General features: G+C 33.5%; 1 protein-coding gene across 10 annotated transcripts in view; it reads right to left on the reverse strand.

The window, feature by feature from the left end:
* Gale (UDP-galactose 4'-epimerase) overlaps positions 1 to 17,604 on the reverse strand; it is a 58,756-nt gene extending 41,152 nt beyond the window's left edge. For 3 of the 10 annotated variants that reach the window (XR_013880401.1, XM_080163283.1, XM_080163286.1), the window contains exons 1-11: positions 17,486 to 17,604; positions 12,220 to 12,284; positions 11,759 to 11,844; positions 8,709 to 8,809; positions 8,229 to 8,294; positions 5,881 to 5,955; positions 4,547 to 4,646; positions 1,523 to 1,578; positions 1,146 to 1,189; positions 817 to 907; positions 373 to 439 (exon numbers count right to left, since the gene is read on the reverse strand). Coding sequence is in view for 8 of the 10 variants with exons in the window: in XM_080163283.1 (XP_080019409.1) it covers positions 373 to 439; positions 817 to 907; positions 1,146 to 1,189; positions 1,523 to 1,578; positions 4,547 to 4,646; positions 5,881 to 5,955; positions 8,229 to 8,294; positions 8,709 to 8,809; positions 11,759 to 11,844; positions 12,220 to 12,284; positions 17,486 to 17,500 (766 nt within the window). In the remaining 2 variants the exon portion in view is untranslated. Of the gene's footprint in view, positions 1 to 372; positions 440 to 816; positions 908 to 1,145; positions 1,190 to 1,522; positions 1,579 to 4,546; positions 4,647 to 5,880; positions 5,956 to 8,228; positions 8,295 to 8,708; positions 8,810 to 11,758; positions 11,845 to 12,219; positions 12,285 to 12,471; positions 12,496 to 12,882; positions 12,909 to 15,801; positions 15,999 to 17,485 lie in introns of those variants that run through there. The other 7 variants (XR_013880402.1, XM_080163287.1, XM_080163288.1 and 4 more) reach the window with 5 other exon arrangements.
* Between the last annotated feature and the right edge of the window lie 3,188 nt (positions 17,605 to 20,792).

Here is a 20,792-nt window from a genome sequence, read left to right on the forward strand (position 1 = left end):
CTATAAATGATATTCTCAACAATAGAATACTAATTTTCACCCAAAACAAAATTGTCCACACACGTACCTAACCGATGAATGTCTGTGAAGTAAATGATATTTTCAAGTGTTTACATTTATCTGTATCTTTACTTCTCTTCACAATACATGAGGCCTCTCCCCTAGCGTCTAGGGGCTTAGTCTTAGGGTTGATGTAAAATCATGGTCAATAGACTAAAACCTGCCCTAGATCATTATAAAACTTCTTTAAAGGTTGTAAAACGATTGGTCAAGCCATTTACGAGTTTACACTGGACATACAAAGTTGGAAAATATCTCAGAATTAAAGTGAATTTTGTATCAACCGTTTTAGAGATCTTATGGAGATGTTACCTGTTCCATCGACAGTATCATAATCATTTCCATAGACAACCACCTTCTCTCTACGTCCTACAGCAACCTAGATAAGCAAATATATGTTTTAAAGAAGCAAACTAAGGAACTCAAAAGAAAAAGGACGAAAAATTTATTTAAACAATAGCCCTTCTATTGATTATTTTATTGGCTAAAAACTTTGGACGTTTGTGGTTTTTACAACACAAACAAGATTCAATAAAAGTACCCAAAGTTGTTAAGCTAAGGAATGAGAGAAAGTGTTTATAGAACTTTGAGTAGAATCAGAGTAATTTACAGTCCAATATCCCCTCCCTCCCTGGTTATTTATAAGAAACTTTAAATAATATCTTATCAAATCTAGCATTACATGCAAACAGACAAAATAACATAGTGAGGGAACATAATTTTTCAAGAATACACTTTCTTTATATAGAAATATACCTGTGCTACATAAGGCATTAAGTTGTTAGGGATTCCATTAGGGTCCTCTCCTATCTCTCCAGATGGGTGAGCCCCCACAGGGTTAAAATACCTAAATATTTATTACATAATCAGCATAATTGTTAAAATCTGGATTTGCTTTATAAGTCTAGGTTTAGTGATTTTTTTCCATAGAAAAACTTTACTCATGATCAATCTATTAAAATCCATCAAGTATTTTAGTATATAATCATTTGAACTGTTAACATTAAAGGCTTTGAAATTTAGGTACAATATTAAATTTTTTCATTAATTTTATAGATAGACACTGTTTTTGCTTAAAAATTTACCTAAGAATTTGACATCCAAAATCAGGGTAAGCAGTTACAACATCCTAAAGAAATAATTTTTAAAAATCATTAATAGGTTGCGTGATTATAGGATTAGTTAAAATATGGAAAGGTTGTGTGATTATATATTTTTATATTATTTGATTCGAAACATAAAACTATATATTAGCAGATATAATAAAAATCAAACGCTTTCAAAACCACAAATCTAATGAATTTTTACACATTTTATTACATTTTAATCAATTACAATCATATTTGTTTTTGTGGTTTTTGCAAAAATGGAAAATTTGTCTTAAGTTACTTAAATTATTTTTTGCTGGCATGACAATTTTGCTGATAAAATTACACATTTAATAATAAAAAAAGAAAGATACCTTCATTATTTCTTCCATAAAAAGCTTGGTCCTTCCATAAGGGTTTGTACAGTTACCTAAAAAGAAAAACTTGTTAAGCATGTAATTTTGGATAGTAAATTATGCTGGTACCTAAAGTTATAAAGGCACGTTTTCTCATTCGTTTGCATAAAGACTCTTACGATTATTTGGTACAAAATGACAGTGTCGAAACTTCTCAACTACTTTAAACTTTAATCTACAGAGCAAATGGACGTTTTATTGATTTGATTGAAATTCGTGAAAGTGAGCATTGCTCAGCGATTTATGAGCTATAAAAAAGAATTAGACTGTGTTTACTGTTTATGCCCCCCCCCAAAAAAAAAAAAAAAATTATCAAATTGAAGGGCCCGAATATAAAATAGTAAACTATCCACCCCCCCCCCCCCCACAAAAAAAATCTTAAGAATTAGGTGGTGGGGGAGATTTGGAAGCAAAGTAACTTGATGCTTGAGGCGAAGACTCAAGTGCCTAAAAAATGCATATAAAGCACATGAGAACAGGTAGAAAAATTAGATTTCCAAGTTTTTAAAACGAAGTTTTTCCACATTTAGGATATCTGACCGTAAGTTTGTTAAGATCGTCTTATTGATTTAAAACCTTATTGATTCTCTTATTATATAGGTATGATCAGGGGCGTCCAAGGTTTTTATTTTGGGGGGGGTAAAATTTTTTTAGGGGGGGGTAAAATGGCGCGCGAAGCGCGCCGCAAATTTCCCCCCCCCAAAAAAAAAATTTTTACCCCGGGGGTAAAATTTGCTTGGGGGGGGTAATTACCCCCCCTGAAATCTGTTGGCAGGGGTAAATTTAGTTTACCCCCCCCCCCAAAATTTACCCCCGGGGTAAAATTTTTTGGGGGGGTAATTTAAATTTTATTAAATATATAGTTTGGGGGGGGGTAATCGCCCCATTACCCCCCCCCTTGGACGTCTATGGGTATGATCTGTAAAGTGTTATCTGGAGAACGTCCATTTTATACATTAAATTAACATCATATTAAATTGAGTTTTAAATTTAGATTCCCAGGACGACAATGCACATAAGTATTAGCATTACTAAATATGTTTTAATAATAACTTTCTACATATTAGACGACAATAATTGTTTGTGTTTTAAAATTAGATGTGCTCTTCTTTTCATGGGTGTTGTCATCCTTGTTTTTATTCCATTTCATGGGAGAAAAGATTTTTTCAATTAAACTTTTACAATCATTCTTTTATGGTGTGATTTCATCTCCGCATAGTATCACATCTGCACAGTGTTTCATATTTGCATATACAATATTTTGATTGCAAATAAACAAGGATCACAACATCCATAAAAGCCAAGCTCTTAATCAGATGGTAGGACAAACCAACTTTAGGACTTGTTGAGTGTCAGAATATTAATTTATATGTATAAACTAAGTTATATGTAAATTTGTTGCAAAATTGCAAAAATACAGGATTAAGTTTAAGGACATACTTCCTTTTTAGGAGATCATTATCGAGTTGCTCCGCTTATGATATTGTTGTCCTAGGTATCCTAGAAATCATAATACCAAAAATCAGAAGAATAGGATAATTATTCATATTATACGAGGAAAAATAAATTAACCATAAGAGATAAGATAAGTTCGATCCTAATTATGTAAAAGTTTCGCTTCAATAATAAGAGATGATGTGATGTTGTTTAATGAGTGGAGCAAAAAATAAAGTGTAGTTTGTGCTGTTATAATAATATACGCGGTTTTTATGATTTGATAATATGCCATACACATGCGGAAATGTATTCACACCCTCCTTTATACCTCTCAGAGAAAGACACCAAAAGACAAACACAGGAGAGGAGAGAAAGAGAAAGGGGAAAGAAAGAAAGAGAGAGAGAAAGGTGTTGAGAGATTGTCCTGTTGTACTTTGGTTCGGTTATTATATCAACATAATTAAACTGTGTATTCATATTAACTACTATAACACAAATAAATTAGACAGTGAGCTCATGGGCCTTTGTTTTTTTTGTTTTTTCGGGGGGGTGGGGTTGTTGAAAAAGTGTAATATTTTACACTTCAAGTTTTAATCCTCTAGTGGTAAATATGGGTTTTAAGTTGTAATGTTAAATGTGGACATAGTAACAACGTATAAAGTAGACAAATTAGTCCTGAAATGTCAGAAAGATAAAATTTCATCCAAAGTTATTTTAATAAAAAAACAAAAAAATGTAAGTCAATGGAATGCCTCCATATTGAACAGGATGTAAATGTGTGGTAGAAAGGGCTTGAGTGCAGGTTAAACTTTAACTTGCATTAACTCTTGATAGATAGATACATAGATACCTGGTTAGATATATGGTCAGATAGAAAGATAGATAGTTGACCAATAGATTGGATGGTGAACAACAAGATAATGCGGGTAGACCTAATTTTATACATATGTAATGACTTACATGGTTGTACTCATTTACATAGAAGTTTGGAGTTTTACCGTAAAAAGTAACGCCGGAATTGAATACCAGATAGATGGATTGCTAGATATAACATACAGAATAACTTTCATCAACAGGAAGGTATACAGGTAAACAGTTTTGCTGGTGACTAGATGGATAGATAGATTGATGTACTAACCTACAGGATGGCTTTCATCTACAGGAAGTTATTGAGGTTGACCGTAAACAGTTGCACTGATGACTAAATACCAAATAGTTGTATTGATAGATAGATAGATAGATGTACTTACCTACAGGATGACTTTCATCAACAGGAAGGTATTCAGGTAAACAGTTTTGCTGGTGACTAGATAGATAGATACCTAATTACTTACCTACAGGATGGCTTTCATCTACAGGAAGATACTGAGGTTGACCTAAACAGTTCGCTAGAAATAAATACCAGATAGATAGATAGAGAGAGAGAAGGGTTACTTACCTACAGGATGACTTTCATCAACAGGAAGTTATTGAGGTTAATCGTAAACAGTTGCGCTGGAATTGAATACCAGATAGATGAATAGATAGATAGAAGGATGTACTAACCTACAGGATGGCTTTCATCAACAGGAAGATACTGAGGTTGACCGTAAACAGTTGCGCTGGAACTAAACACCAATCTGTTGACACCAAACTCCATCATAACCTAAATGATTATTTTCATGAAGTTAGTCTAATAAAAAAAGTTAGTAACACTGTATTTTTTTCTTTGGTGCTTTCCCTCAAAGTGCCTTTTTTATTAAAAGCGAAGCTTTTCTATAATTAGGGTCGGTCCTCACGTCCATCCGTACGTCCGTCCGAGATAGATAGCTTTTATTCGTTAATTTAGGCATGTTAGAATTGTCCTATCGATTTCAAACTTTGCATGGTGATTCCTGTAGTATTTAGGTACGATTTAGAAAGCGTAGCAACTCTATAATCATTACCAGAATGTCCGTACGTCCATTTTAAACATGTTGATTTTTCTACTTTTTTAACAACAAATTTTTATGTGATCTAATTATCCGTTTGATCTGATGTTTGGTATATTGATTCCTAGGACAACAAAGAACAATTTTATAAGCGAAGCAACTCTATAATCAAGTCCTAAAAATGTAAGTATGTCCATAAACATTATCCTGTATCAAGCAGTTTGGCAAAAAAAAATTACTTACACTTTTGCTTCGACTCTTATACTTTTATATTCTGATTATTCAGTTCAGACATTATACAAGTGTTAATGTCCGTTTGTCCTACCGTTTCAGTGCTTCGCTTTTATGGATGTTGTCATCCTTGTATAAATTGTAAATAAGGGAGTGTTACTTTTTTCTATATGCATTACCCCTATACCTGCAGAACATTAAATCTGAGTGGCTAACCTGTACCTAATATAACCTAACCTAATCTGACTCAAAGAAAAACCTAATATATCAGGTAGCCGATTTAGTAAAGAATAATATTCTACTAAGAGTTAAGACTCTAGGGGGCTAGGTGTCGCTTCGGGTACTAGACCTATATCTCCACGCACCTTGGAACATACTTGCAATTGCAATGATTGCGGTGTAAAGCGTCCATTCACCCATCAGACAACCAACTCTCTGAGATGCACGACCTTTGTCTGAGAAGTCCCAACTGTGCACGGTAGCGAGTTGCGCCTGTTTTGGGCCAAGGCATTCCCCCCACTCTAACTATTTACGTCGCGCATCTGACATAGTAGCAGTGGGAACAATTTTTAACGTCTTTAGTTATGACGCGGTGTCGGACCGAGATTCGAACCTATCACCTTCCCGACGACGAGCGGATGCATAATATTCTACAAACTATGTTATTTTTTAAATTTGAATGCAGCTTATGTATATTTGGGCCATGTCAACCTGTCCGTCAATAAAAGAAGCACTTACCTCCATTAGATTCGCACTGCCAGTAACATTATTTCCATAATATTTTAAAGGTTGAGCAACCGATTCACCAACGGCCTAAAAATTTGGTAGAATCAGATCAATTTGGTACCCAAAGTTTTAAACAGGTTCTCCAATTCGTTGAAAACTCTGGGTACTTCTATTAATCTTGATTTGTTGGTTTAAGCATTCAATTTTTTCAACTAATGATTTTAATCTACAGGAAGTGGTAATTATGTTTTTGATAATTGTTTATGTACAATTTATCACCCCTTAAGATCCCTAGAGCTCACATAATTCTAATAATGATGCTAAGAGTTTAGTCTCCTGTCTTCGTAATAATCTTACAAAAAAAAACATCATTTGACCCAATTATTTGCAACAAAAAAATACTTAAAAAATTAGAATTTTCAATGTTAAATTTGTCCTCAGCAACTCAACATTAAAATTTAACCCAGATTAAATTTGTAAAGTTTCTGGGGTTTGAATTTGATTTATCCAACCAGGTAGTCATGACTTCTCAACAAGGAGGATAACATCCATAATACCAGGAATCTAAAGGGATAAGATAATTGCCGATAAATTGATATGCTTCCCAAATGATTCTACACAAAATTACTCCTTCTGTAATTTACAAATAGTGGTTGAAACTTTTGGACACTTAACTTAATGAACCAACCACTCAAAATTAAACATAAGTCCCCAAATTTTTTGAGCCCTAAGGAAATGTTATCTTAAAACTTTGGGGACTAGTGTAATAAAAAGTTAAACAAAAGTCCCAAAATTTTTTGAGCCCTGAGGAAATTATCTTAAAACTTTGGGGACTAGTGTAATAAACAGTCCAATGACCTCCCCCCCCCCTCCCTCCCTGTGAAAATACAGAAAAGTGATTTAAAGATCAGATGTTAAAGGGTCTTAAATCAAGAATTTATTGCTAGGAAAAAAATAAAGAGTTTATTTTGTGTTTTTAAGTTTTAATATTTATTTTTTGTTGCATGATTGACAGACTGGCAGACCAAGTAAGTAATGTATAAGTCATTGGTAATGTATAAGGAATCTTCATAAAAATATTCAGCCGTCTATCTTGAATTGTATAAAACTATATTTCCCCTATTGTAGCTTTTTGAACTAACAGAAGCGTCAGACAAAATTAATTACAGAGTAGCCTACTACTAAAACAAAGTAGAAAATAAAAAATTGTTTTTGTATATGATCCCATAAAATAATTCTCAAATAAAGTATAATATTACAGTCTGTATTTTTAGTTTATATAATAGTTTTATGACATTTAAATTGTTTAAAATTTGAATAATAACAATAGATATTGTTAGATTGAACAAAATGTTGAATTATATAAAAATGATTTTATTATGACGTTGTTAAAATGTATTCGATAGAATAAATGGTTAAACTACCACATAGGTGTAAATTGTATGTGATAGTAGTATCAAACTGTTTTTTATTCCAATAAAAGATAAATTAAATTACTAGGACTAAGCTTTTTAAGGTTGTTCTAAAATCAAAGTTTGTCTATTATACATATATGATGCTGTCATAATATAAGATTTTAAGTCATGCTCTTTATGTTTACTAGCGGCTATTTTAGGTCATAAGACTACACCCCTAGAGACATCTATAGACACTTGGAGGAGGGGAGGACTCTCCACTTTGAATTATAATCTTTTTTTTTATTGTCAAAAAATTTATTTTTATATTTGATTAAATTGATAAAGGAAGTGAAAATTGAAGTTCAAGTTCATAAAATAAACTTTGTTACAACAGATGTTTCAACTTTTATTATAGAATCATTCTAATATCATTTACGTCATTCTTAAACAACTTGTGGAAAAATGTACATTTATTTCTTTAAAATATCACTTAACAAGGATGACAATATCATTAAAAGCGAGGCTCTCAAATCAGACGATAGGACAAACGAGAATTAATAATAAAATATTTTTTATTAGTCAAACATTTTGCTTACATCAAAACTACACGAATTAAACCCTTAAGTAAAGCAAAACTTTTAGATTGATTTAATCTTGAATTAATTTAGGGTCACAAGGGATAAACAATGTACGATATATCGATATAGGAAGCTAAAAAATATTTGTAATCCTTCAAATTCAAATTTTAGTTGTACATTGACATCTGAAAATAACAAACATGCTTGAAAGAATTTGTAATATCATATGTTTGTGAGTTAATTTTTTAAAGAAGTAAGGTTTTTTTGGTCTATTGCTAGTCCGAATGGTTGTACTTTTTAGTGCCACTACAGATATCTTGAGGGTGTTTTAAATCTATTTTTCTGATCTCCTCCGCCCCCAAATAAAGCTACATTAAATAGTCACCTTTAAAGCAGCAAAATGAATAACACAGTCAATTTGATTTCCACCTCCGCTGTGACAAGCAAACACCTTAAGAAAAAGAAGAATTTTTTTTATATAAATGTATTTGAAAAGAATGAAGATGGCAGTGCCACTTCTAAGACCTTCTTCCCGAAATCAAAATGGGATAAATTTTTAAGGCATGGATATGGAAAACTGTCCGATATATGTGTACAAGCATTTATCTTTATGTTTAAAAAATCCATTGATATCAATTTTAATTATTACTTTCTTCACTTATGCTACATAAAACAACTTCTTCCCTGTTAATTTAATCTCTTGCGGTTTTAATTACGGACATAATTGTTCTTGTTATTTAAATTTTACCTTTCTAAGAGAGTCTTTGTTGCAAAGGTTAGCTTCATGGAAAACTACCTTCCCTGTTAAATTAATCTCTTGCTGTGTTAGTTTTTGACATAATTGTTCTTGTTATTTAAATTTTACCTTTCTAAGAGAGTCCTTATTACAAAGGTTAGCTTCATGGAAAGCCACCTTCTTCCCGGTTAATTTCTGGATCCTGTTTATTGATTCTGGGTACCCGTTACCTGAAAATAAGAACAGATTTAACTTTTTTACGGATGGAGGGGACATTGGACTGAAAATTATACTAGTACCCAAAGTTTTATGTCCACTTTACTTATTCGTTGACTCATAAACTTTGGGTACTTTTATTGAATTGTGATTAGATCGTTTCAGTCTTGTAGTGTCCAAACTTTTTAACCAAAAACTTAAATCTAATTTTAATCTAGTTACTGACAGACAGACAGGGGGACAACTTATTTGTTTGATGTTAGGATATGCTTTAGTCTAGTTTGTCCTTCTATCTGACTGCAATTAAAATAACACACTCAAAGAAACACACACACACGCACACACATGTATTCAACGAATTTAAAAAGTTTTTAATTGGATAAAAGAATGAACTCATTACAACTTTGCTGTTCGATCAAGTCCGCTAAAGTTATAATATAAAATTGGCTAAAACGTCAAAAACTCATTAAATAAAAGCCTTGCACATTAAAAGTTTGTCTTTTGTACGTCAATAATATACGCCTGTGTCTGTAAAATTGGACTGTCGATTACAAAGAACCAGTAGAACGAGAATGTACGCAAGATTAAAAAGTATAAGGGCTGGGTAAATAACCCTTCACATACTCTAACTAAAAGTTGAATTGATACATACTTTGTTCATTTAAGTAAATTTTTCTTTACTAATTAATTGAAAAAAAAACACACAAGATAATACCATATGTAAAATATATGTAGTGTACAAAATTGAACCCTGATATAGCCTATCATTAAATGGTCACATGTTGCTAAACTTGTGTGATAACTAGATTATGATAATAAATTTTTCAATTGTAATACTTAACTTTTTTAATAATTTGCTTCCTAGAGCTATTAATTAGAAAGTTATGGACATAACGGCTAAAATATGATTGTCAAATTTGGTATTTTATTTTATGGATGATAGATACCCATTAGTCTGAGATTGAACGGAGGATTAAAAAGCATAAGGGCAAACAACCTCTCAAATACTGCTTTTAAAGGTTAAAACAAATATTGGTTTCAACAATATACATAGGTATTTATTTTGTATTTTTGTAAATAAAACACTAAAAAAACTCGAGAAACACTCTTTCATAGACGTCCAAGGGGGGGGGGGGTAATGGGGCGATTACCCCCCCCCCCCCCAAACGAATTTGGGGGTGCCGTAGGCAACCCCAAAATTTTTTTCATTTTACCCCCCCCCATTTAAAATTTACCTCTACCCTGGGGGTGCCGTAGGCACCCCCAACCATTTAGGAGGGGGTATATACCCCCCCCCAAACAATTTTGGGGGGGTAAATACCCCCCCCCAAAATAGAAAATCTCTAACAAAAAAAATTTTTGCGCGCTGTGCGCGCATTTTTAATACTAAATTTTTGATAAAATTTAAATTACCCCCCCAAAAAATTTTACCCCAGGGGTAAATTTTGGGGGGGGTAAACAAATTTTACCCCTACCAACAGATTTCAGGGGGGGTAATTACCCCCCCCCCCAAGCAAATTTTACCCCCGGGGTAAAAATTTTGGGGGGGGTAAAAAAAATTTGCGGCATTTTACCCCCCCCCAAAACCGAATTACCCCCCCCTTAAAAAAATTTTACCCCCCCCCAAAATAAAAAGCTTGGACGCCCCTGCACTCTTTGTACAGAATATGCATTGTACAAAACTTGATCATGAGTTTGCCTGTCATCCTTTTGTGAATATTTGTGGATGGGAAGGAACAGCTACACAACTTTTCACTTATTTAAACTTTTAAACTCTTTCTCCGATAAAGGATTTTAAAACTCAATATGCATACAATAAGTGGATAATCACATTAAAGTTAGGTATGCCTATCTACTACATATAGGTTAATTATTGTTGTAAATGGGTATACCTATCAGGAAGATAGATATTGAATATCATTAATGTTATTTTCTATAGAATATTGTTAGCTTGTTATTGCTTCGCTTTTTATGGAAATAATTGCCCTTGTTTTTATTCTTTTGGACGTAATAAGCTTTGAATTAACTGAAAATATACGTGTTACAGTAAAAAAAGATTGTTTAAGTTATAAATATTAAACAAATTAAAGTATGTAATACATATAGAAAAGTTTCATGATGTCTTTCTTTTTGTCTATAGGTTAGGATATCGCTAACCGCCTTTACAAGGAAGCTTCTTATAGTTTTTGAAAAGGGAATTGAAAGTGAAGGGTCGACTGACTCCCCCCCCCCCCCTCCTTCCCTCACTTCTTTCGGAGCCACTACAGGTTTCTAGGTGTTTTGACGCTGGTATTGTGATAAAACCGTGAAATCAAAGTGGAAAAAAGTGCTATGTGAAAAAAAGAATTAAAAAATAATAGAATTAAAATAGGAAAAATCACTCAGGTCATACCTGTATTTTCGATGTCTTTTTAAATATTAAATAAAGATTATTTTTGAATGATTTTGTCGTAAATATTGATATAATAAATACAAAAATATTCGTTTTCACATTGACACACCATAAATACTTATTTAAAATGATATCTGTACTTTTTTAGATAAGCTTCAAACTAGTACTATACATATTTACTACCAATTTGAAGTCCATACCAATTCTAATCTGGTAAAATTGTATTTCTAAATAACCTCCTTACAAAAAAAACTAGGATGACAACATTCATAAAAGCAAAGCTGTGAAACGTTAAACAAACGAACATTAACACTTGTGGAGTGAAAGTATGTCAGGAATAATGTTTTAAATGGACGTACAGACTTTCTGATAACAATTATAGAGTTGCTATGCTTCTTAAATTCTAAACTTTCATACAAGTTATCATTCAAAGTTTGCAATCTATAGGACAATTTTAACATGTCTAAATTAACGAAAAGAGCTTAACGTTCTGGATGGACGGACAGACAGACCCTTATTATAGAAAAGCTTCGCTTTTATTAATGCTAAGCAACTTGAAAAATAATGTTACCTCGTATACTGTTAAGAAAGTTATCGACCACAATAACATTGTAGTCGTCATTCAGCAGCTCTATAACTGTGTGTGATCCCAGATAACTAAAACAAATAATAACATTAGAGCAGCGATTCTTTGAGTTATCAAGTTTATTGATCACGTAGTCATACAAAATAACGAAACTTAGTAGATATTTTTGTTTTGTTTTTTAGAAGGGGAGTATTACAAAAATTTATGGTAAAATTTGTATGGGAACCTTTGTTATAATTCCAAGAATTCTGGAACCCTTAAATTCGTTCATTTTTTTTGGGGGGGGGGGGGGGGAGAAAACACCCCTCCTTGGATATCCCTAAATGCAATAATAAAAAGTGTACCTTGGATAAAAAAGATAAAGCAATTTTAAAAGAAGTTACGGACTAAAAGACCAAAAAACAAGGATGAATTAAATCGTAGCTTCACTACAATAAAATACTTACCCCGCACCCCCGGTGACCAAAATATTCTTTCCCTTTCCGGTCATTTCTCCAGCCAAAGTTGATCCCTGAAAAAAAAACATTACAGTTATTCCGTGTAAAATTCAGATGTCAGGTACATTATGACGGTTGGAATAATCTACAACCCTTTAAGTCCCTTATCACCAATTACATAAAGCAAAATTGTGAGTATTTAGAGCCACTTGAAGTTACACAACATGTTTTTATTATAGAGTAGTTACAAATGTCATTTACCCTTATCATAGTCAGTTCCTGAGGTCCAACAAAAATCAAGTCTTTATATCATATCCTTTGTCTAAAAGTCCTAAATGAACATAATAATTTGCATTGTCCAAAAAATAGTTAAAACTTTTCCTGGATCTGTAAACAGCTTATTTGTAAAGGAGAAACATGTCGGTCCAGCGGTTAGCTAGATCTGGAGCTACAGACATGAAATACAGACAGACAGAAACACAGATATCGTGTTACTGTTAAATAAGAATGAGTAAGGATATCTTAACATTTTTTTTAATAATGCGACACGCCTGACATTATAGCAGGAGCAACACAAGTACATAATTTTCTTATTTTAAACAAGGAAAAATACTAAAAAATTAAATTACCCTCACTTATAAAAAAAATAATAAAACATTTGTAATAAGCTACCCACCCTGGTAAAAACTAAATGTCCAACTGTATATAAAAGTAAGTAATGTGTTAATAGAGTTATACATTTGGTGTCCTATCTTTTCCGCATTTAAGAAATATTATTTAATCAATCTGTCTGTCTTTCCGACCGTCCGTCTGTTTGAGGCTGAAGATCTCGGTAACTAGAACACCTATTAGGCTTTTCTCTTTAGGTGAGGCATGTAATCTATATAGCTTTAAAAACGATTCTATATACAGAGGGAGTTCCAATTACTCATTTGGGCAAAGACCTAGAGGCTAGTGACGAAGTTTCTAGTTATTAACAAAGCATTAAATGTCCGGTTACTTTATTTTTCTTTATTCAAACACGACCTCTATACTAATCTATTTGCTATATATTGTGTAATTTGGACATTAGTAATAAGTTTGCACATATTACATAATGCGGATATGATTGCACACCCTTTCTTTTAATTTCCTCCCCTTTCTAATTTCTTTCCCAACTTTATCGGCTAAAGCTATTCTTTATCTTACTTTTGCTTTAATTTTCTTAAATTGACATTTGTAGTACCTTACCTATTTGGTAACGAACTATAATAAACCATTAATAAATCAACTATACCTCACTTAATCTATTAAATTACAATTAATAAGATTACAATGGTTTTATACAATCGTATTATTTTTGATTTTATAGTAAAAATTAAAGCATGATTTTGAATATTAATATTAATATTAATGTATATATATGATTATTTTGCTTGAATAAAAACATGTAATTGGGCATAAATATTTTTATTCTTCAAATTCTAAGTAATTTTGATTAAAAAAATAGCTGTATTGCTGCTGAATCATTTCGTCCTCTATTCTTCATTAGCTAATATTTCATAAGATTTCAGGGAAAAGGGAAAAGCAACAGAAAATTGAAATTTATAGATTCAATTATAGAATTGTTTAGTTTCATATGCATTCAAAAATAAATATTTTTATTCTTCAAATTCTAAGTAATTTTGATTAAAAAAAATAGCTGTATTGCTGCTGAATCATTTCGTCCTCTATTCTTCATTAGCTAATATTTCATAAGATTTCAGGAAATAGGGGAAAGAAAAAGATTTAAAAATTTTATTTTTTAATTTAAGGTTCTAATGAAAGCAATATATAAACTGCCTAACTTTGTGATATATTAAGTTCTACATAGAAATAGATAAGATAAGAAAAAACGATTTTGTTGGTATGTTATAACGAGTATAAATATTAAATAAATATTTGTTGCACTCTTTTAACTTTTCAAGGGTATCCCCAAGTCCTTGCATATTTGTATAATAAACCACAAGTGTAATGTTTATAACAATATGTATGTAAAACAGGGATGAAAACATCCATTAGTAGCATAGCATTGGAATTAAAAACAAACATATATTTACGGACAAGGGTAATGTATATTAGAATCTAAGGGTAAGGGGAATCTCCACGAGAAATTTAAAAATCTGAAGCTTTCTCTAAAGCCTATGAAAAAATGACGTCATAAAATACAATTGACCAATGATAGACCAATATACCGACTAAATTACCAAAGGCAGGCCTATATATATTTAAATTGACCAATGGTAGGCCAGTATGACGTCATTTTTTGTAATTGGCCTGATAAAAAGATTTTCAAAATCCTTGCTTATGCTTATAAAGCAGATAAGGATATTTCATTTTCCACACAAATTCCTTTTAAAATCAATGATATTCTAGAATGGAAGCCGTACGTACAGACGGAAGGCAATGTTAGTTATAGAGTAGCTTAACTATTAACAATTTCTTATAGAAAATCGATTGTGGTTAAAGGTACTTTGCCTTTATTCCATTATTATTCTTCCTATAATAATTTATTTTCTACTAAACAATGAAACAAAATGAATATTGGATTTCTAGTAATAAATTAATTTCCAGGATTTTTTTTACGAGAACACTGTTGCTCCTAAATTTTAGCCAGTTAGTAAAACAAAAAATTAAATGTCTAATTAGTATTTTTTAATTTTACCATCAATAAACAAGGAGAACTTATTTTAGAGCTCATCGTTTTAGAATGTTCGGACATACCCTAATTAAGAAGAAGCAGCCATCCAGAAGAAAAATATAAAACATGACTTAATAATATTATTAAAATCTAAAATAAGCTGTCCCTTCAAGAACGTGATAAAAATATGATATCAATTGTCGATAATACTTTCTTAAGAATTTAAAGAATAATTTTGTAGGGAATTGAATTTTCACGTCAATCTATCCTTTAGAAAAAAATGAGTCAAAAATAAATAAAGAATATATATAAATTAAGTCAATAGGCAGGTTTAAGCATATTTTAAAAAAAGTATTTTAGATAGAAAAAGGGATAATATCCTCTTAGAATTTTTTTTTCAATTTTGAAAATTTGAGTAACCCCCCTCCCCCCGACAGAACTCTATGAACTCTGGCCGCAGCGCTCGGCTCCCTAGCCTGCCTAGGCGCAGCGCCCGGCCCCCTTGCCTGCCTAGCCGCAGCGCTCGGCTCCCTAGCCTATAACCTAACCTAACCTAAAATAGTTGTTCTCTGTCGGGGGGGGGGGGGGGGGACTCAATTTTTCAAAATTGAAAAAAAAAATTTCTATGAGGAGAACGCCGAAAAAGGTTATTACACTGATGTAGTTTTTAAAATCTTAGACCTGTTAGATTTTTGTAACTGCGCTATATATAACAGAGACTGTTCTTAAGTATTGAAGCATTAACAAATTAGTTTTGATGACAAAACAGCAGTAAAGGTTTTAACAGTAATTTTAAAAAGTTAAAACTTAAAATCTGATTTCAATTGACATATCAGATGGAAGGACGGACATACAGACAGACCTTAGTTTAAGAGAAGATACAAAGTATATAATCTTGGTCCTTTCTGAAAACAGCTTAAAAATATACATACCTTAGTTTTTAAAGATTGAAATGTACATTTTTAGTAGAAAATAAGCACTCTGTCCCATCTTATAAACATACTTGAAGAATTTAAACAGGTAAAACATTAATATAAAAATATAACTATCACAGATGTATCAGAAAAATAACAAGTTTAAACTGAACAATAATTAGCTATATTAGCTCTATAGGTGTAAATTGGGAGTGCAATCAATTCCACAAATGTATCAATTTAAAAAATCACAAAAAAATGCCAAAAAAATTTACTACAACACCCCCCCCCCCCTTCCCCAAATAATCCTTACCAATTTGCTTCTTATCATCACTCCCCCCCCCCCCTCCCCCAATGAAATAAGTTTCTATTGTGTCTTTGTTCGACTAATTTAAGTTAAGCAGAGAAGATAAAATGAGGTAGTGATGGCACATCTGTAAATTGATACATTCTGATTCATTCCTAATAGCTAGGAATATGAAGTGATTACTATTTACTTAATTGGCTCTTCTTGTATTCTCTTTAAATATCTTATTTCATAATTTACAAAAATCCAATTTAGAAATAGTTCCTTATTTTATAAAAAAAAGCTCATGTGATAGGGAATTTCGTAATTCTATCAAGGTTTTTGGTATATCTCTATTTTTCTGGCTTTTTAATACAAAAGTGAAATATTTCTATTACAAAAAGATTAGAAAACACACGACTATTAATACTGAACCAAAAACAAAACTTCAATGCCTTTCGTCGCAACATTGCCTAAATGCAGAATGTATCTATATGAGGCTAAAAATACTTAAAGTATGCCTTATAGTGTCAGTAAACGCTATTGAAAGAAATAATTTAAAGAACAAATTTAGTTTTTTTCAAAATAGCCTTAAAACAGCATGTTTAAATAGACACACGAACTTTATGGTATGGTTTTATAAAGTACTCCACAATCATGATTATTAATTAAAATTGAAAGATTTAATATTAAAAGATTAAATTCAAAGGACGATTCTAACAAGCCTAAATTAATGATAAATGAAACAATTTCAAAATAAAATAGTTAAATAATAGTCACTTTACGAAAAACCAATGAATTCAAAGATTTCACTATGTGAAGGTACACGTAGCTCTACAAATATATACATATCAAAATATATATAAACATTACAGCAGACTAACATTGTAGCTGTAGTCAACCAAGGGCTTTCTCATATCAAAGGAAAGGAAGATTGTTAGAGATTGACAGAAGGAAAGGCATTGTTATTTAAAGAAAGCTTATTCGATGATTTCTTTTTATATATAATTGTGAGTGTTTTTGGTTTGTCCGTTAAGACCTCTCCAAACACTGAACAAATTATTTTTTTTCATTGCTGGGAAGGAACCATTGTGGTTTTATGCTATTTTAAACCTAAGTATTTCAATATGGTTTTAGGCTCTATTTTTACCCATTCCTTTCAAATACTGAGCCCCTAGATCTTATTGGCGCAGACACTAATTCAAGGACAATGGTAGAAAAATCAAATTACATTTTTCCGTGAATATTTTTACACACAAGTTTGTAATTAGAGTTCTTAGCTAGATCAGAATTTTAATAAATTATCTAATGAGAAGTTTAATTGATAATAACCTATTGTCATGAATGGGCCAACGACAGACATAGCCTACTTATTGAGTAGCTACATACGCTACAATTTACATTTCAAAAATTTACCATACACGGAGGCATTTTTTTCTCACACAACTGTTTGAAGTGAACACTGAATACAACTTGGTATATGTGTGTTGATTTTTGTGTATATTTCAATATACTAATTCACACCAAAAAAATCTGAAAAAAATAACAACTTTATTGTCCCTGTTAGATCTGGAGGCTCTTTGTTGACAAAAAATTGTTTTTTTGTTCGTGACTGTTTCACTTCTTTTTTTAAGCTTAGATTTTGGGGTAGGGATGAACTTAACCTGAAAAATGGCATGAAGCGGCAATGTTTTTTAGGTCTTTCAAAGCTGGTTTTGGGAGCATATACCTATGGTACCGGTAAAATTATAAAGGAATTGGGGGGAATTAACATATTTCTAAATTTGGGGCACCCCCATATTTGTTAAGAGTGTTAATCCAGGGAGTAAGGGAGGGGACAATGGGCAATTAATTCAATATAAGAGTTATCAAAGAAAGGGCATGAAATCCAGTTTAATCCAATAAATTTGTACGAAATTATAAAGGGATTGTTAATTGAATAATAGATTTCCATAGCGTCATGTAAAGTGAAATCACAACTTGTTTTTGATGAAATATATTGAGGTGTTTTGGTGTGATTTTTATATTAAAAGATTTTTGGACCCGGCCAGCTGCTAGCAAGAATATGACTGCCCCTTTTTATTCTGTTTATTTCCCTTGCCCCTTGCCCCCACCTCCCTTCTCCCTTCTCCCCGTCTACTACATTCCAAACTAACACAACGAGTGTTTATTTCCCTTCCCCCCACTTCCCTTATCCCTTCTCCCCGTCTGCAATATTCAAAACATACATAACGAGTAGCGGCATTCTATGCGCAAGTCCCCAAACTCAGTCAGAAACTGCTAAATTCTTGCACATTCCCTTTAAGCCAGTCCCCAAAGTCTAAGACTCCTAAAAATTGAATATTCGATCCATTGTCCCCTCCCTTACTCCCTGGTGTTAATCACTTCTTTACCTCCCCACTTGATCTAGGTGAGCAAAAGGTTTAGAAACTAAACGCTAGATTAATATGAAAGTGCTTTTAAGGGAAGGTTGCTGCGTCATTAATAGATGGTAAACTAAAACATTTGTACTTAACTTTAATTCATGATTTTCAATTCATATCTAAATATGTTCTGCACTCCGCTAAATTTGACATAACTAATCGCTTAAAAGATAATTATGAAAACAGACTTTGTTAAGTAATTAATATGGGGTATGTTTGTGTATTTGTATTTGTGTAAGAACATTTAGTGGAGGGGTGGCAGGATGAGATTTAAATTCAAACCTTACTTTTTATGATCCTATGAATGATGTAGAATTTACGTGGATATTATGTAGTCAATTTAGGTTGTCATTTACCATGTCATTTATTGGGTAGTTCGTTCAGTCAGTAAGGGGGGGGAAGGAAAGGATGTACGGGATAATTATTTTAGCCCGTTACAAGTTTCACTCTATTAAAGTATATGATAATCTGGTGTTAGATCCAAGTAATAATAAATCCATTAGATATGCCAATTAAAGTTAATTAAAGATTTGACTTTTCTGGGATACTTGTATTAGATCTAACTAACTTTAGAGGAACACAGTAAAAGTGTCGGACTGATTATGACGTAAAAAAAATTAGCCAATGAGAGGCCACTATAAATTTTACCATTGGTCAATAATGGCCTCTCATTGGCTAATTTTTTTTGTTACGTCATAATCCGTCCGACACTTTTACTGTGTTCTTTTTACGGGGTAGCGCTTTGCGGTACACATTGAAAATAGAGGATATTGCTTTATAATTTAATTTATTTCCGTGTTGTATTGTGGTATCCGCCGAGGATAAATGGCAGACACCGGAGTTCAATTAGATTACGGCAGTGTGACAGACGTGGACACCTTACTATAGAGAAGCTACGCTTCTCTAGCTTTCACTAGATAATGATCAACATCTATTTTCAGTTGTCACTTTATTGAAGGGTTAAGAGATACTGCAGTTATATACAACAAACAATAATTACATGGATAGGAATAAATAATCATAACATAAAAGCATAAATAATACATATACAATGGTCAGTTTGGGCAATAATGATTCCCCCATCCCTGGAAAGGGTGGGGGAGAATTAAGAATCCAGTTAACCATAATAAACATGACAGATTCAAATCATTAATTCTAAGCTTAGGGAGGGGGTCACTAGACCCCTTCCCCAGGACTCGGGGGAGGGCCATTGACCCTACACCGAACCCCAGATCAGGGGTGCCATAGATATGGCTCACGGTTGCCGAATACCACAACTCTCCCCTCGGAAGGCTGGGAGGTGGCTTCCCTACCAGACTTCCGACAGTGGTTGAGGCCTTCGGCCCGCTCCTTAGGGCTAAACTATATATACAAACGATAATGATTCAATGGAATCCTAGTGGTGAGTATCTTCTTAGGGTTGATGGGCTCCCAATGTGGGATAGAAGGCAGAGGCTGCCTTGGGTTGGATACGTTGGTCAGCGCCGGCAGGTATCAGGTTTGCTGGTGGCACGGTTGTTGCTGGAACGGTCAGCAGTGGGGCCTGCGGGTTGTTGTTGGCAGCGGCTGGGGCACTGGCTGCCAGGTTGATTGTCTGAGCAGCGGCCTGTCCTCCTGAGGGGCCGCGGGGTCTGCCAGAGGGCGGTCCTGGCCTACCTGGGCGGTCATGCCCGCTGTCAGTTGATTTCATAGACACCATTTCCTCGGCTGCTTCCCTGCCGATGGGAATGGCATCCCAGTCCACTGAAAAGTCCCGGGACTTGGCATGGTTGAGCCTGGCTCTAGCCAACGCCTTCCTATACAAAGCTGGATGGTACAGGAACACTTGTGATATCGCATTCAGGGCTGCCCGGACTCCTCCTTGTGCTGCTGCCAGAGAAATGATGGTTAGGTCCCCCAGCAGTTTGAGGATCAGCAACAGCAAGCACAGAATGGCGGCGCCATCTCCCCACTCGTGGATGGCTTGTCTAAATCCTGCCCAGACATCCAGGGCTGCCTCTCCTTCCTCCGCCAGTCGGTCAATGTTGTAGGACACTATCCCATGGTCTCCTGTGGCCGAACAGCTGCCTTGCTGAACGCAGGAGCCATAGGATAGGCCGGTCAGCATGGCACTCTTGTATGCTGGGAACGCCAGCAGTTGTTGCCAGTCATTCAACTCAGCCTGCGAATACAAACCACCTGAACTGAAGTCATCTAAGGGTTCTGTCAACAACTGCTTAGGCGTATCCAGCGGGGGTGGCCTCTTCTTGGGAGCAGGGGTTAACTCTATCCAGCCTTCCTCCGCGTGCACAGTCAGGGGG

The sequence above is a fragment of the Acartia tonsa genome, chromosome 6 (assembly GCF_053477335.1).
Source record: "Acartia tonsa isolate MP-2025a chromosome 6, ASM5347733v1, whole genome shotgun sequence".
Taxonomy (NCBI): Eukaryota; Metazoa; Arthropoda; class Copepoda; order Calanoida; family Acartiidae; genus Acartia; species Acartia tonsa.